Source organism: Siniperca chuatsi, linkage group LG12 (assembly GCF_020085105.1).
Source record: "Siniperca chuatsi isolate FFG_IHB_CAS linkage group LG12, ASM2008510v1, whole genome shotgun sequence".
NCBI lineage: Eukaryota > Metazoa > Chordata > Actinopteri > Centrarchiformes > Sinipercidae > Siniperca > Siniperca chuatsi.
The window spans coordinates 29,915,183-29,932,281 of NC_058053.1; the positions used below are offsets into that span (position 1 = coordinate 29,915,183).

Below are 17,099 nucleotides of genomic sequence, written 5' to 3' on the forward strand. Positions count from 1 at the left end.
CACAACATATCAAGCCTGTTGCAAGAAATCTTGGTGTCCTGTTTTGAGCAACATATCACTAAGCTTGTCCAATCATGTTTCTATCACCTCAGAAACATTGCAAAAATCCGATCTATTTTAAATCTTAGTGATGCAGAAACTGTTGTACATGCTTTTATCTCCTCATGCCTTGATTATTGTAACAGCCTGTTCACTTGTCTTAATCAAAAAACTTTGACACGATTGCAGACTGTACAAAACTCAGCTGCTAGGCTGTTAACCAGGACCAAGAAGTACGACCACATAACACCTGTTTTAGCCTCTTTACATTGGCTCCCTGTTTGTTTTAGGATTGATTTTAAGATCTTATTGATTTCTTTTAAGGCTCTTCATGGCCTGGCTCCAGACTATATTTTAGAACTTGTAATCCCTTATGAACCTTCATGTAGTTTGAGATCTTCGGGCAGGGGTCTCCTGTCTGTTCCTGAGTCCAGGTTGAAAACTAAGGGGGACAGAGCTTTTGCTATCAGGACCCCGAGGCTCTGGAACAACTTGCCTGAAAAAATTAGGTTGTCTGAGTCAGTGTCTTCATTTAAGTCTCTTCTCAAAACACATTTTTATCTGAAAGCATATCCTGATTTTACCTGAACTGGCTGTTTATTTTATTGTTTTTGTGTATTTTATGTATTTTATTTCTTTATATTTCGTCATTCACTGTGGTATTTTATTTCTCTTGTTGTGAAGCACTTTGTACTTTGTTTTGATAAGTGCTCTATAAATAAAGTTTTATTATTAGTATTATTATTATTTATTATATGAATGCTAGTGAACTGCCCTGTGTTTATGATGTTATTATTTTTATATCAGTATATTCATGCTAGTTAAGTGTCCTGTGTGTGTGTTTGATGTTGTTGCTATTATTGTTATTATTATCAGTATATTAATGCTAATTAAGTATCCTGTGTGTTTGTTGCAGCTCCAGGCGAAGATTGTGTCTCTGACAGACGACCTGCAGAAGTTGGAGCAGAAGAAGAGGAAGCTGGAGGAGAGTCAGGACGCTCTGATGGAGGAGGTCGCCAAACTCCATGCTCAAGGTCAGATAATGTCACCATGGTTACAGGAAACACTGCTCTCTGATTGGCTGGCAACTGTCTGTTAACATCAAACACAGTTCAACAGATTAGAGGCAATTACATCTTTGTTAAAAACTGTAAAAACAGCTTCAAGTCTTCAGATAAGAACTGGTTTTGTGTGTGTGTGTGTGTGTGTGTGTTCAGGTCAAATGCACGAGGTGACGGTAATGGACAAAGAGAAAGAACACATGAGCAGACTGAAGGATGCTGTTGAGATGAAGGTAAAAATCATCCAATCGTGTTCTCACACTGTGTTTCTGATCAGGGTCTGAATTCATCAAATCACACATCAGAGTACTCGACAGAGCAGAGTTTTTCTAAAAAAAAAAAAAAAACAGTAAAAAAGTTCTACTGACAGAGAAAGTAGTTGTAACTGATCACATGATTGATCACATGTGACATTTGAAGTATAACTGATGTTCTGTATTTTTCTTATTGTAAACAAATCCCATAACTAAAACCAACAATGTGTTAAATCTGGTGTTCCTCAGGGTTCCAGTTTAGGACCCTTATTGTTCCTAATTAACGTCACTTATCTACTTAAGTGGGGGTGGGGAATTTTAAAATAATAATATAATGGTAGTGGTAATATTAATATGAATAAAATAATAATACTAATAATAGTAATGATAGGATTAATAATGATAATATCAATAATAATAATACTAAGACTAATAACAACTGTAGTAGCAGTTGTCGAGCAGGAACACGGGGACAGCAGGGTGGCCCACAACCACAGATCCAGACTCTGCAGCTCCGGAGGCAGAAATACCTGCTGAAAGTGACAGAAGGAGAGAGGAGAGAAACGAGAAAGCACAAAATTACGGGAGAGAGAAGATGTCGAGTTAGTAACATGCAGTAATGGGATACAAATGCATACAGATGGGGTGGGAGAGGAGGAGAGAGAGAGAGAGAGAAGTGCAGTCTAGGCCTATAGCAGCATAACTATGGGAAGTCTCACCCGGCAGTCTAGGCTCTATCAAAGAGGAAAGCAGCATAACTTCAAATGAACAAGTACCAGGACAGATTTTCAGGACTCCCACCGTGTAACAACAAAAGCCAGCCCTAACTATACATCCAACCATCTGCTCTGTTATTGATGTATGAGTGTTTTCTTTGTCCTCATTATTAATCAAATTTCAAACATTGCTTCAGATCAGAGAGATCTACTCTGACAACATCTGCTGCATCAGTCATTTAAATTTTTTCGATTTAGAGATATGACACAGTAATGCCCCTGTAGACAGCTTTTAAAATATCAGCTTTCCAGGGACATTTATTGATGTATGAGTTTTCTTTAAAACTCAAAACTGTAAAGTTATAAACTTGACAGGACAGTAAAACTAAAAACTGTAGTTATAAACTTGACAGGACAGAGGAAACTCTCCAGAGGAAACAATAATTAAACTTTTAGCTTCTGAAATACATTTTTTTAGACAGCTGTGATGGAGCTCAGGATTTAGCAGGAGGTAGGCTGCTTTACTCCAGACAATTTGACTGTATGAACCTGGAATGTGTGTGTGAAGAACACACACAAAATAACATTACAGGTAACCTCAATTTGTATCTTAAAAGGACCTTAATATTTTAATTAAGGTGCAAATTTAGAGGTTTACCAAAAATACATTTCTGGTTAAATTAACTGATTTTAATGCATTATGGCATTTTAATGAATTATCTGCACAGTTAAATGTGTTTTAACTAAAAAAATGTATTAATACTAAAAAATGTATTAATACCATGAGAGCCATTGTTGTTTTTCTTTTAAGATATACATTAAAAGATTTGTTTAACCCTTGTGTTGTGTTCCTGTAAAATCTAACCGAGGGTTAGGATTAACCCTAACCCTAATTTCTTCAACTATCAAAAATAAGTAATTTTTCACGTGATTTCTTTGAGGCTTCATGAATTTGTCTGCACAACAGATTATACTCTGTCAATTAATTTAATACAATTTTAATATTTGGATTCATTTCTAAGCAATAACCTTTGAAAAACAAACCTCTGACTTTATCTAAGACCAGAGGAACAGTTTTCTTTTATTTCTAAGAATATTCAAATATATCTTTTTTTTTTTACTCAAAAGTGATCGTTGCAGTTAAATAATAATTTTTAAAAATTACGTGTAGAACTAAATGGAGTTAGAGAACTGAAGTGTTCCTGATGTAAGTAAATTAAGTGAGTTAGAGAACTGAAGTGTTGTTGCTGTAAGCAAATGAAGTGAGTTAGAGAATTTAAGTGTTGCTGCTGTAGGTAAATGAAGCAAGTTAGATAACTGAAGTGTTCCTGATTTAGGTAAATGAAATAAGTTAGGGAACTGAAGTGTTCCTGCCTTAGGTCATTAAATGAGTTAGTGAAATGAAGATAACTGAAGTGTTCCTGCTGTGTGTTCTGTAGAGAACTCTGGAGGAACAGATGGAGAACCACAGAGAGGTTCATCACAAACAGCTGAGTCGCCTCCGAGACGAGATCGAGCAAAAGCAGAGAGACGTTGACCAATTCAAAGAGTACGTTATTGATTATCGATTATAATAACTGATCACTGACTGATGATCATTATTAATATCAAATATGACTTATCAGTGACTGATCATCCTTACTGATTATTGATTATAATAACTGATCAGTGCATTTTTGCGAGTTTTAGTCCACAAAAAGTAAAGATATTTTAGTTGTTTTTTTCTGTGAATTTTTAGTCAAATTCTTGTTGTGCATTTTAAAAATTTTATGACTTCTAAGCATTTTCAGACTACTGCTGTACAAATGCAGTGGCAGTAATGGAGTATTAATTGATGTGCTGCATGAATAAATGTTGTTTTGTTTTAGTGTGAATCGGGCTCTGCAGCTGGAGAACAGGAAGCTTCAGTCTGACCTTGACAAACTGAGAGCTGAGGATCAGAACAAAGACCAGAAACTCCAGAAACTGCTGTAAGTGTATCCCTTTGTGCTCACCGCAGACTCAACAGGTATCTCTGCTGCTTTTACACAAATGTCCTGACTCACATTTCCCACACTTAAAAAACTGTCAGTGTGTTTCCACCTGTTTTTATTCACATTTTCAGTTTGCGGTATTGAGACTGGAGAATTAGCTAAACTTTGATGTTCTTTTGGATGGAAACTTAACTTGTTCATATCAGATTCTTCAGTGAAACAGTCACAGTTTTCTCAGTCAGTGTTTTATTAAACCCAGATTCAGATTCTCTTTATTATATTAAATAAAACTAATAATAGTGATAATATCATCCGTCAGAGTGTTTTATTAAACTTAGACTTTGTGTGATTCAGGTTCCTGAATGAGAAGAGAGAACAAGCCAAAGAGGACCTGAAGGGTCTGGAGGAGACGGTGGTACTTGGATTATTTTTTTTCATTCATCAAGTCTTTATCTGCAGCAGTGACAGATCTGAGATCGGCTGAGTTATTATGTTTCATCCAACAGGCCAAAGAGCTGCAGACGCTGAACAACCTTCGTAAAGTCTTCATCCAGGATATCGGCACTCGAGTCAAGAATGTAAGAAAACCATCAGTCAGGCTTGCTGATCAGGGGTTAAACTGATCAGTCCAGACAGAAGCTGATTGATTGATTATCCTCTGTAGCCCTAAAGCTCAAGTTTGAAATTATCATCTTGGATTTCATTGTCTGAATTTAACTGATCCAATCTTAACAACCAGAATCTCTTTTTATCAAACATCACAGAATCCAAAGCCAAAAGTTAACTACTGCAGGGACTACAGATGAAAATTAGCCTTTCTGGCATATTTTCATAAATGTTATTAATGTGTGCTGTCCCTGTCAAATAAAGTAATAAAACTAAACTAAACGAGGACTAAGACCAGTCCACATCATCCAAACCAAGACGGCGACATTAGTTTAGTAAAATGCTGTGGTCAACAGTATGGAAAGCTCAACAGATAGTGCAGCACAGTGCTGTTTTCTTCTCCGGGGAGTGTCTGATATCATTTAATACAAGTGTAGAGGCTGAGATTGAAATGTGTTGTGGTCTAAATCTTGACTGCTGTGGCTGGAGAGTACAGTTATGGTCTAGATAAACATTTAGTTAACCAGGTAACCAAAGACTTCACATTTAGTCAACTTTATCCTTTTTATTTTTAGTTGGCTAGAACTCTGAAATAGTCTTTTTAGTCATGAATATGTTGTGAATTTTAGTCTAGTTTTAGTCAACACCAAGAATTTTAATCACACTTCAAAAACTTCAGTAAACTTAAAATGCTGTGGTCAACAGTATGGAAAGCTCAACAGATAGTGCAGCACAGTGCTGTTTTCTTCTCCGGGGAGTGTCTGATATCATTTAATACAAGTGTAGAGGCTGAGATTGAAATGTGTTGTGGTCTAAATCTTGACTGCTGTGGCTGGAGAGTACAGTTATGGTCTAGATAAACATTTAGTTAACCAGGTAACCAAAGACTTCACATTTAGTCAACTTTATCCTTTTTATTTTTAGTTGGCTAGAACTCTGAAATAGTCTTTTTAGTCATGAATATGTTGTGAATTTTAGTCTAGTTTTAGTCAACACCAAGAATTTTAATCACACTTCAAAAACTTCAGTAAACTTAAAGGGACAGTTCACCCCAAAATCAAAAATACATATTTTTCCTCTTACCTGTAGTGCTATTTATCCATCTAGATTGTTTTGGTGTGAGTTGCCAAGTTTTGGAGATATTGGCCGTAGAGATGACTGCCTTTTTTTTAATATAATGGGACTATATGGCACTTGGCTTGTGGTGCTCAAAGCACCAAAAAATACATTTGAAAAACTCAACAGCAACGTCTCTTTCCAGTAATCATGACCCGGTTACTCAAGATAATCCACAGATTTGTGAGCAGTTTTATGTAGGAACTATTTTCTACCGATAGTTTCTTACATGAAACTGCTTAAAACAAGGTGTTGGTATTGGTTTTTGAATGTAATATACATGTTAGGTACTCTAATGGCACTAATCAAACAGCACTTTCTGCCAGCCTTTAACAGTTTGTACTTTTTCATTAATCCACTAATAACAATTTCTAAACAGGAGATCTTTCAGGGTTGTCAATTACGGTGACCGACAAGGGAAAATGCACTGCAAATAGACAAAATACAAGCAAATTAAGAAAATGTTTTCATCAATTTGACAACACTTGTGCAGCATTTAGAAAACACGCTGCAAAGACTCAAATGCGCTGCAAATACACACAACACAACCAAATACAGAAAGGCGCAAATACACAAAACGACAACGGAAGTGTTTCCAGAGGTCACAGCTAGGCCTAATAGTTTTAAATTTCTTAAAAAACAGTAAGTCCCTCAGTGGATACTTCAAAAGGGAAGCTTCCACACCCAGCCAGATAGAATATAGATTATTTATGACCCAGTCATAAATATACCTCATATGAGTACACAGCTGATATGTTCTGGTATTTGGTAAGTCTAGACCCCACACAGAACCTGGTAGCTGCAATGCAGCCATCTTAAGCCTTGGTCTGTGTTTGTCATATAAAGGAACTTAGCGAGCTATTTAGATCTTTCATCACTCTATTCAAGAATAAAACAGGAATCATTTGGTTAGGATACAATAATCAAGGTAATATATTAATCTTAACCAGGGATATGCATCCCAGCCAAGAGACAGGCAAAGAATTCCATCGTTCCAAATCCTGCCTCACTTTCTCGAACAGGGGAACAAAGTTTGCTTTGTAGATTTGCTTAAATTTAGGGGTTATAACTATACCTAGATACACAAAACCTGCCAGCAACCACTTAAAGGGAAAGGAAGACAAAGCAGCAGGTATCAAATTAGGGCTCCCAAGTGGCATGGCTTCAGACTTGGTCAAATTCATTTTGTACCCAGAAAACTAAATAAATCAATAATGTTAAATAGAGCTGGTATTGATGTCTCTGGATTGGAAATAAATACCAAAACATCATCTGCATATAGGCTTATCATATGATGCTCACTATCAACTTGCAAACCCTGTATAGAGGGCGTCATCCTTATGCCCTCCGCCAACGATTTAATGGCAATGGCAAATAAGAGGGGCGACAAGGGGCAGCTTTGCCTTATTCCTCTATACACTGGGAAACTGTCTGATCTAACCCTATTAGTCAAAATAGCTGCCTGGGGATTGTCATACAGGATCTTGATCACCCATCTAATGAAACTGTCACCAAGACCAAATTTGTTTAAAGAATAAAATAAATAGGCCCATTCTACACAGTCAAAGGCTTTCTCAGCATCTAAAGAAAGCACTAGACCATCTTTTTGCTGGAAAGCGTGAATGACATTGAGAAGGCGCCTTTTATGAAACCTGTTTGATCTGTTATCATTTTAGGCAAAAGGTCTTCAAGTCGAGTAGTTAGAATTTGACTCTGCTAAAGTCTGGGGTAATCCATCATGTAGTGCGCATGCGCCAACGTGCATGCTGCCTGTTCCCTTAGCTCCATCTCATGCTCTTACTTTTCCAACTTTTAGCTTTCCTTTTCTTCCAAACTTGAGTAACTTGTGTGTAAGTAGAAAGCACTTTTAGTAGAAAGTTTTAGTACTTTTTTTCACAGAACTTCTTCTCCTGCTACTCGGTCAGGGCACCGCTGCAGATCAGCTGTTTGGCTGCATTGTTTACACCAGGGAACAGCTGATCGCGCTGAAACCGAGCGGCATGGTGCCCAGGACAACCGATGTCCCTGTCTGGAGGAGGACACACTGAGGATGCAGAGGTGGAACGAAGCGGCGAGGGAAGAAGAGAGAGGTCCAGACAAAAGAAACTTAAGAACAAGAGATTTAAGCCGTGTCTGCCTTCTTTCGTAATGGGCAATGTGAGGTCACTGGCGAATAAAATGGACGAGCTAACAGCATTAGCCCGGAGTCAGACGGAGTTCCATGAGTGTAGTTTGATGTGCTTCTCAGAGACATGGCTATACCAGGATATCCCGGATCATAACGTTTCCATCGACGGCTTTCAGACTGTTCGGGCCGACAGGGATCACACCGGGAGCGGAAAGGTGGCGGGCTTGCTATTGTGGTTAACAACAGATGGTGTAACCCTGGTCACATTGCTATCAAGCAGAGTATCTGCTGTGGGACTCCGGCCATATTATCTGCCATGTGAATTCTCACATGCCATTGTTGTGGCTTTTTACATCCCCCCCCTCTGCTAACCCGGCATCGGCGTGCAACGCCATTCACACCGCCATAGCACAACTCCAGACTCAACACCCACGTGCACTCATATTAATCTCGGGTGATTTCAACCATGTCAGTGTTTCAACAACACTGACTAATTTCACCCAGTATGTGAATTGTCCTACTAGAGAGGAGAGGACATTGGACCTGCTGTATGCTAACGTTACGGACGCATACAGCTCTTCTCTCCTCCCCCCCTGGGTAGGTCAGACCACAACCTGGTTCACCTCCAACCCTGCTATGTGCCTCTGGTTAAAAGGCAGCCTGCGACCACAAGGACAGTGAGGAGATGGTCAGAGGAGGCCTATGAGACACTGGAGGAATGTTTTGAAGTGACAAACTGGGATGCACTCTGTGAGCTTCATGGAGAGGACATTCATGGGCTCACTGAGTGCATCACTGGCTACATTAACTTCTGTGTGGACTGCAATGTCCCAACTATGATGGTCCATTGTTATCCAAATAACAAACCGTGGGTAACAAAGGACATCAAAGACATCCTGAATGCCAAGAGGAGGGCCTTTACTGATGGTAATAGGGAGGAGGTGAGGGCAATCCAGGCTGACCTGAAGGTGAAGATAAGGGAAGCCAAGGAGAAGTACAGGAGGAAGCTGGAGTGGAAACTCCGGCAGAACAACAAGAGAGGTCTGGAGCGGCATGAAGTGCATCACTGGCTTCAGACCAACTGGCAGCAGAGGAGTTGAAGGCAGTTTGGATAGGGCCAACGAACTTAACAGCTTTGACACACCGGCTCCTGCTCATCCCCCCTCTAACTCAGCTGCTGTCAGCCCTCAAGCTCCTCTGAGTACTCTGCTCCCCCTTCCCCCATCTTCCTGGGAGAGTCCTACTCCCCCCTCAACTGGCTATCAGGCTAACAGTCCTCTTCACACTAATGACTTCCCCCCTCCCCCACCTGTAACCTCTGCTGTGTGCCTGACTACTGACCAGGTGAGAGGACAGCTGATGAAACTCCACTCAAACAAGGCTGCAGGCCCCGATGGAGTTAGCCCCGGGGTGCTAAAAGCCTGTGCCCCCCATGTGCTATGTGGAGTCCTTCAACATGTCTTCAACCTGAGCCTGAGTCTTCAAAGGGTCCCTGTTCTGTGGAAGACATCTTGCCTCGTTCCTGTGCCGAAGACGCCACGTCCCAGTGGCTCCAAGGGCTACAGACCGGTGGCACTGACCGCCCACATAATGAAGACCCTGGAGAGACTGGCGCTGGAACAACTGCGGCCCATGGTCAGACCCCTCCTGGACCCCCTTCAGTTTGCCTACCAGCCCCGGCTAGGAGTTGAGGATGCCATCATCCTACTGCTGAACCGCATCCACACCCACCTGGACAAGCCTGCAAGCACCATGAGGATCATGTTTTTTGACTTCTCCAGTGCTTTCCACACCATTCGGCCAGCCCTGCTGGGGGAGAAGCTGGCAGCAATACAGGTGGATGCCCCCCTCGTGTCCTGGATTGTGGACTACCTGACTGGCAGACCACAGCATGTGCATCTGCAGCACTGTGTCGGACAGCATGGTCAGCAACACTGGGGCCTCTCAGGGCACTGTCCTCTCTCTCCCTTCCTCTTTACCATCTACACCACAGACTTCAGCCACCACACAGAGTCCTGCCACCTTCAGGAGTTTCCTGATGACTCTGCTGTGGTGGGATGTATCAGCGGTGGTGATGAGACTGAGTACAGGGCTGTGGTGGAGAACTTTGTCTCATGTTGTGAGCAGAACCATCTGCAGCTCAATGCAACACAGTCTAAGGAGCTGATTGTGGATCTACGAAGGGCCAAGGCACCAGGCACTAGTTTCCATCCAGGGGGTCAGTGTGGACATTGTAGAGGATTACAAGTACCTGGGAGTACACATGGACAATAAACTGGACTGGGCTAAGAACACTCAAGCTCTGTACAGGAAGGGCCAGAGCCGCCTCTATTTTCTGAGGAGGCTGAGGTCCTTCAACATCTGCCAGACAATATGAAGATATTTTATGAGTCTGTGGTGGCCAGTGCTCTCCTGTATGCTGTTGCATGCTGGGGCAGCAGGTTGAGGGTAGTGGACGCTAACAGACTCAACAAATTGATCTGTAAGGCCAGTCACATTGTGGGGGTGGAGCTGGACTCTCTGGTGGTGGTGTCAGAGAGGAGGATGCTGGCCAAACTACATGCCATCTTGGACACTGTCTCCCACCACTCCATGACGTGCTGGTCAAATGAAGGAGTACCTTCAGCGGAAGACTTATCCCCCCAAAAAGCACCACAGAGTGCCACGGGAAGTCATTCCTGCCTGTGGCCATCAAACTCTTTAACTCCTCCCTCTAAGTGTTAGTCTATATGACCCTAAGTTATTAAACTGGACATTGATCATTACATCTCTGCAATACTTGACATAATTAACATAATTAACTTGATAGTGCTTAATGCACTATTACCTTATACCATATTATTATCATCAACCGGTAAACCCACTTTGTACTTAACACTTATTTTATTTTATACTTATACCTGTTACAGTACAGACAGGCAGGGGACACCGAAATGGACCAGAATGTTCTTTATTGAATGCCAGATATAGTGGGTGTGGAGTGAGGGAAGTCTGTAGGAGGGAGATCACTGGAGGCAGGCAGGGAGATTGCTGGATTGCTAGTGGATGGTGGAACCTGGCGTATGCAGGGCTTAATAGGGTCGGAGCTGAAATCATGTGTCTTGTGATTAAGTTCAACCCCATCTGGAGGCCTGGTGGAATGCTTGTAGTACAGGTGGGAGGTCACCGGAGGCCGGCGGCGAAGACGAAGGCTGTCATCCTTACGGTTATGTCCGACCTTCTGTTACAGTACAGACAGGCAGGGGACACCGAGATGGACCAGAATGTTCTTTATTGAATGACAGCCAGATATAGTGGGTGTGGAGTGAGGGAAGTCTGTAGGAGGGAGATCACTGGAGGCAAGCAGGGAGATCGCTGGAGGGAGACAGGAGAAACACTGGAGACAGGAGAAACGAAGTGTTATGCTGAGTGGCATGGAGAGTCCTAAACTTGAACGAGGTCGGACAAATACTGAGGTGAGTGCAGGTCTATACTGGCTGTGATTGGGACTAATGGGGAGCAGAAGTGTAATTGGGAGCCGGTGTGGGTGATTAGTGGATGGTGGAGCATGGCATATCTGTGACAATACCCACTTGGTACTTAATTTATTTTCTGACCTGTATTATAGTGTATTATATTTTTTGCTTAGTACTCCTGTTCCTGTGTGCACTGATGTGATAGTGAGCTGCTGTAACAAAAGAGTTTCCCCTCGGTTATCAATAAAGTATTTCTGATTCTGATTATATAAAAATGAATAGTTAAACATGTCAAGGAGTGGGTCTACTAATGTATCACAAAATTCTTTATAGAATTCATTACCAAACCCATCAGGTCCAGGGGCTTATTCTTATAGTATTCAATACCTCCTCTCTGGAAATGGGGGTGTTAAGATCTGATTGCTGCTCTATTGATGTAGTAGGCAGATTGAAGAAAGAACTGAGAGAGAAGAACTCTTCCATTAAGTCAAATGCATCACTTGGTGGTTCAGATGTATAGAGCTTACAGTAGAAAGTCTTGTTGAAAGTGTCATTTATGAGCGTTTGGTCATATATGCATCATCACAAGGCTGCAATTGATTGCGATTCTGCCCTCTTTTTGGTAACGTACGCCAAATATTTTCCAGGTTTATCCCCATGTTCATTAAATCTTTGCCTGGCAAATCTAAGTTTGGTCTCCTCATCTTGCGTAAAAAGGCTATCTAAGGTTGATCTGACTGCAGATATTTCTCGCAATAGGGTAGGAGATGGAGAATCAAGATAGTTTTAAGGTCAGCCATTAACAAATTTGGCTTCTTCAGTTTTTGCCATCTCTTAATGACTGAAAATTAAATAAATATCCCTCTAGCATACTCCCATAGTAGGGCAGGGTTATCTGTTAACTGAGAGTTAATAGAAATAAATTATCTAAACTCAGTATTAAAACAGGGTACAAAGGTATGGTCTTAAAACAGTCTCCACTGTTTCACTCTGCTGCCTAAACCCTTAAGAAAAAGATCTCAACACCACACTGGCATGGTCTGAAATAAGAATACTGCCTATTAAACAAGATAAAACTGAATGTAAAGATGGCAATGTCTGAGTGGATCTCTGAGAAATCTAAGAACACCTTAGTTACGAAATCTGAGGGATGGGCAGGAGGGTATTAAACATTCAGATACCCTTGACAATAACATACTGGCCATTTTTGTCTTTGACGCATTCTATCATCGAAAAAATCTTAATAGAATAGCCAGCCTTCTACTTCTTGACCCCAGATGCTCTGCATCATCTAGATGTATTTCTTGCAAAAGTTCAATATCAATGTTATTTTCAAAGTATTTTTCTTTTTTTAATAGGACTATGGATCCCTCTTATATTTCACGTACAAAAACGTAGCTTATTACTTGCCATACCATCTAACTCAACCCTCTATGTAGATACATAGCTTACTGAAATCATAAAACCTAAACTGTATGACATAATATACAGTCACTGAGCCGAAAAAAAACCAAGTGTGAACAAGAACTATTATTAAAAAAAACAGAAGCAAAAATGTTAGGGGGTTGTCCCCACCACCTAACCTGCAGGGGACATCAGACCGGTGGCCATAACTCACCACAAAGACAAAATATATGTGTATATATAGATATACAGCTCACAATCAGAACATAAACAGGAGTACTCACACAACATGTGTATTAATTAAATCAGCCAATCATGTCCAATCAAATCCTCGACATGTCACTGAAAAGCAGTGCCGTCACGTTCCTGTTCCAGCAAACAGACAAGCGAAGCAGCTTTTTTAGGAGTGTCGAATCTTCTCTGCATTCCATCCAGTTGCCGGGTACAGTAGCGCATACATTTAGACGTGCCTTTATGTCATCAAAAGCCATGCGCTTCCAGACCACCTCAGCCGAATAGGAGGTAATTAGGGATCCACTTTTCAAAGAATTTCACAGGATCAGAACTATCTGAGCCCTCAGGTAAGACAACTACATGTATGTTGCATCTGCGACCTCGGTTGTCGAGATCATCGATGTGCTCTAGCTTGTCATCCACTTGTTTCTCAAGAAATACTAACCTAGCTTCCGAGGATGTAGCCACAGCCTCCACATCAGCAATCTGTTTCTCTGCTACTCCCAGTCAGACGGCAACCGCTTGCAATTGTGAGGTCTGTTGCTTAATGGCTTCCAGAACAGTGGCAACCTTGGTATCAATGACTTTATTGAGGTTATCAGTAATTCTGTCCAGGGCTTGAACAATACTAGGCTCCGAAGCTTTTGAAAAATAACAGTCCAGGCTCGTGTTAAAGCACCTCCTGTTCAAAATTCCACACTTTTACCATACAGACCTGAAAAAAATAAAAACATAAACTGATAAATGCCACCAGAGCTCACTCAATAGCAGTGTTTATCCCCCTCACAGGTTAGGAAAGTTAATATAAGGTTCTTACTTCTAGTCCTAGAAGTTGGACCACATTAGCATCACTCTGAGAATTTCTGTCCAGTTAGAACTGATTTTCTCTGAGATAAATACAGATGTTTTGACTCAACTGAATCTGAGCAACTTTTACATTTCTCTGTAGACATCTCAAAGAGGAGATTTCAGACTACATAAATCCAGACATAAAATATTTCAATGCTATAAATTTGATTCAATGGCACAATGCAAATACCACCTAGATTTTTTTTAAAATAGTAGAATTGGAATTGTAGTGTTAATATTAAGAAATTAATAATAATAATAGGAATGACAGCTATAGCAAATATAATGTCAGTATTAGTAACAGAGCAACAACTGTAGTAGCAGCGATAAAACACCAGCAGCTGCTTAAAAGAACGTATGTTTACTATAGACATATAATCAAGAACACTGACCGAGTGTTGAAACCTCTCCCCACTGATAAAACACAACCTACAACAATCAGATGCTGGGTAATAGGACAGTGGTGCATCCTACATTCAAAACAATGGGTGCAGCTGTTTTGACGCTCGTCATACACATTGTCTGTTGGCCTCGAGGACTCGTCCAATTTGTGAGAAGTTTAAAGGATCATTCGGTTTCTTTGTGAGAGTGAGATGTTAGATGGATGTCAGTCTGTGTGTTTGGAGATATACCTGAACATCAGTGTTGAGGTTTTCTTGTTTCTTCTTTAAACAGAGTTCAGAGAACGACTGCGACGAGGCCGGTGGCAGTCTGGCTCAGAGACAGAGGATCGTCTTCTTAGAAAATAACCTGGAGCAGCTCAGCAAGGTCCACAAACAGGTCAGTGACTACACCACAGGGAAACATTCACACCTGTTCACTAAGACCCTTCCACCTTAGTTACTGTTGCTACCCTGTCAATCTTTACGCCCACTTCACATATACGGTGGCAGATTTACCATCATTCATAGTCCTTTTTGAAACAATGGGTCCTCAATTTTAATCAGACTTAAACAAAAGCAGCTTCTCATTTCTAGCTATATATATATATATATATAAAAAAAACTTTGTCCTTCACCCTCCGCGGGTGGTCTCATCCTTCGAGCTCGGGTCCTCTACCAGAGGCCTGGGAGCTTGAGGGTTCTGGCAAGTATCTTTGCTGTTCCCAGTACTGCACTCTTCTGGACCGAGATGTCTGGTGTTCTTCCAGGGATCTGCTGTAGCCACTCCTCCAGTTTGGGGGTCACTGCCCCGAGTGCGCTGATGACCACGGGCACCACTGTTGCCTTCACCTTCCAGGCCTTCTCCAGCTCTTCTCTGAGCCCTTGGTACTTCTCTAGTTTCTCATGTTCCTTTTTCCTGATGTTGCCATCACTTGGTATCGCCACGTCAACCACAACGGCTTTCCTCTGCTGTTTGTCAACCACCACGATGTCAGGCTGGTTCGCCATTACCATTCTGTCAGTCTGGATGTGGAAGTCCCACAGGATCTTGGCTCGGTCATTCTCTACCACCTTTGGAGGTGTTTCCCACTTTGACCTCGGGGTTTCCAGTCCATACTCAGTGCAAATGTTCCTGTACACTATGCCAGCTACTTGGTTATGGCGCTCCATGTATGCTTTTCCTGCCAGCATCTTACACCCTGCAGTTATGTGCTGGATTGTCTCAGGGGCCTCTTTGCACAGCCTACACCTTGGGTCTTGTCTGGTGTGGTAGATCTGGGCCTCTATTGCTCTGGTGCTCAGGGCCTGCTCCTGTGCAGCCATGATGAGTGCCTCTGTGCTGTCCTTCAATCCAGCCCGCTCTAACCATTTGAACTTCTTGTAGGACTTCAGTTGATATCAGCCACTTCAGTTATGTTCGGTATATATATATATATATATATATATATATATATATATATATATATATAGTCACTGACCCGGCTGGAGAAGAGCTGGAGAAGGCCTGGAAGGTGAAGGCAACAGTGGTGCCCGTGGTCATCAGAGCACTCGGGGCAGTGACACTCAAACTGGAGGAGTGGCTACAGCAGATCCCTGGAAGAACACCAGACATCTCGGTCCAGAAGCGTGCAGTACTAGGAACAGCAAAGATACTGCACAGAACCCTCAAGTTCCCAGGCCTCTGGTAGAGGACCAGATCTCGAAGGATGAGACCACCTGCGGAGGGTGAAGGACAAAGTTTTTTTTTTTATATATAGAATGATATTGAATGCAATTGTATAGCTCAACTGGACATCGACTCACTGATCCACACCACCAGGATCTACAGCACTGACATTGGGATGTCATTTGGGCTCGAGAAGTGTAGTCGAATGGTGACAAAGAGAGGGAAGGTAGTCCACACAGAAGGGGGTCTCACTCCCAGAAGGAACAATAACAGACATTGAGGATGATTACAAGTGCCTTGGAATACCACAGGGAAATGGCAACCTCGAAGAGGTAACAAGGAAAACAGCAACTGCCAAATACCTCCAACGAGTAAGGCAAGTCCTAAGAAGTCAGCTCAATGGCAAGAACAAGTCCCAGGCAATAAACAGCTACTCCCTGCCAGTGATCAGATACCCTGCAGAAATAATAAGGTGGCCAAAGGAAGAGATACAGACCACAGACGTTAAGACACAAAAGCTCCTCACCATGCATGGAGGGTTGAGACTGTACGTTAGCCGTAAGGAAGGCGGCTGTGGACTAGTGAGTGTGAGAGCCACTATCCAGGATGAAACATCCAAGATCCACAAGTACATCAAAGATAAGGCCCCAACAGATGACGTGCTCAGTGAATGTCTCAGGCAATGGGGAACAGAGGAAGAGATACTGGAGGAGGGACCGTTATGGGAGGACAAACCCCTACACGGGATGTACCACTGGAACATAACTGAAGTGGCTGATATCAAGAAATCCTACCAAAGGCTAGAGTGGGCCGGACTGAAGGACAGCACAGAGGCTGATCATCATCATCACACTCATCATGGCTGGACAGGAGCAGGCCCTGAGCACCAGAGCAATAGAGGCCCAGATCTACCACACCAGACAAGACCCAAGGTGTAGGCTGTGCAAAGAGGCCCCTGAGACAATCCAGCACATAACTGCAGGGTGTAAGATGCTGGCAGGTAAAGCATACATGGAGCGCCATAACCAAGTGGCTGGCATAGTGTACAGGAACATCTGCACTGAGTATGGACTGGAAACCCCGAGGTCAAAGTGGGAAACACCTCCAAAGGTGGTAGAGAATGACCGAGCCAAGATCCTGTGGGACTTCCAGATACAGACTGACAAAATGGTAATGGCGAACCAACCAAACATCGTGGTGGTGGACAAACAGCAG

At 42.1% G+C, this 17,099-nt stretch overlaps 1 protein-coding gene across 1 annotated transcript in view; it reads left to right on the forward strand.

The window, feature by feature from the left end:
• The window catches only part of LOC122885456 (kinesin heavy chain-like), a 69,518-nt gene that overhangs the window by 44,545 nt on the left and 7,874 nt on the right, over nucleotides 1-17,099 (forward strand). Inside the window, exons 17-23 of the mRNA XM_044216564.1 lie at nucleotides 956-1,073; nucleotides 1,257-1,333; nucleotides 3,510-3,619; nucleotides 3,939-4,040; nucleotides 4,398-4,458; nucleotides 4,550-4,621; nucleotides 14,511-14,615. Of these exons, the coding sequence (XP_044072499.1) occupies nucleotides 956-1,073; nucleotides 1,257-1,333; nucleotides 3,510-3,619; nucleotides 3,939-4,040; nucleotides 4,398-4,458; nucleotides 4,550-4,621; nucleotides 14,511-14,615 (645 nt within the window). The remainder of the gene's footprint in view (nucleotides 1-955; nucleotides 1,074-1,256; nucleotides 1,334-3,509; nucleotides 3,620-3,938; nucleotides 4,041-4,397; nucleotides 4,459-4,549; nucleotides 4,622-14,510; nucleotides 14,616-17,099) is intronic.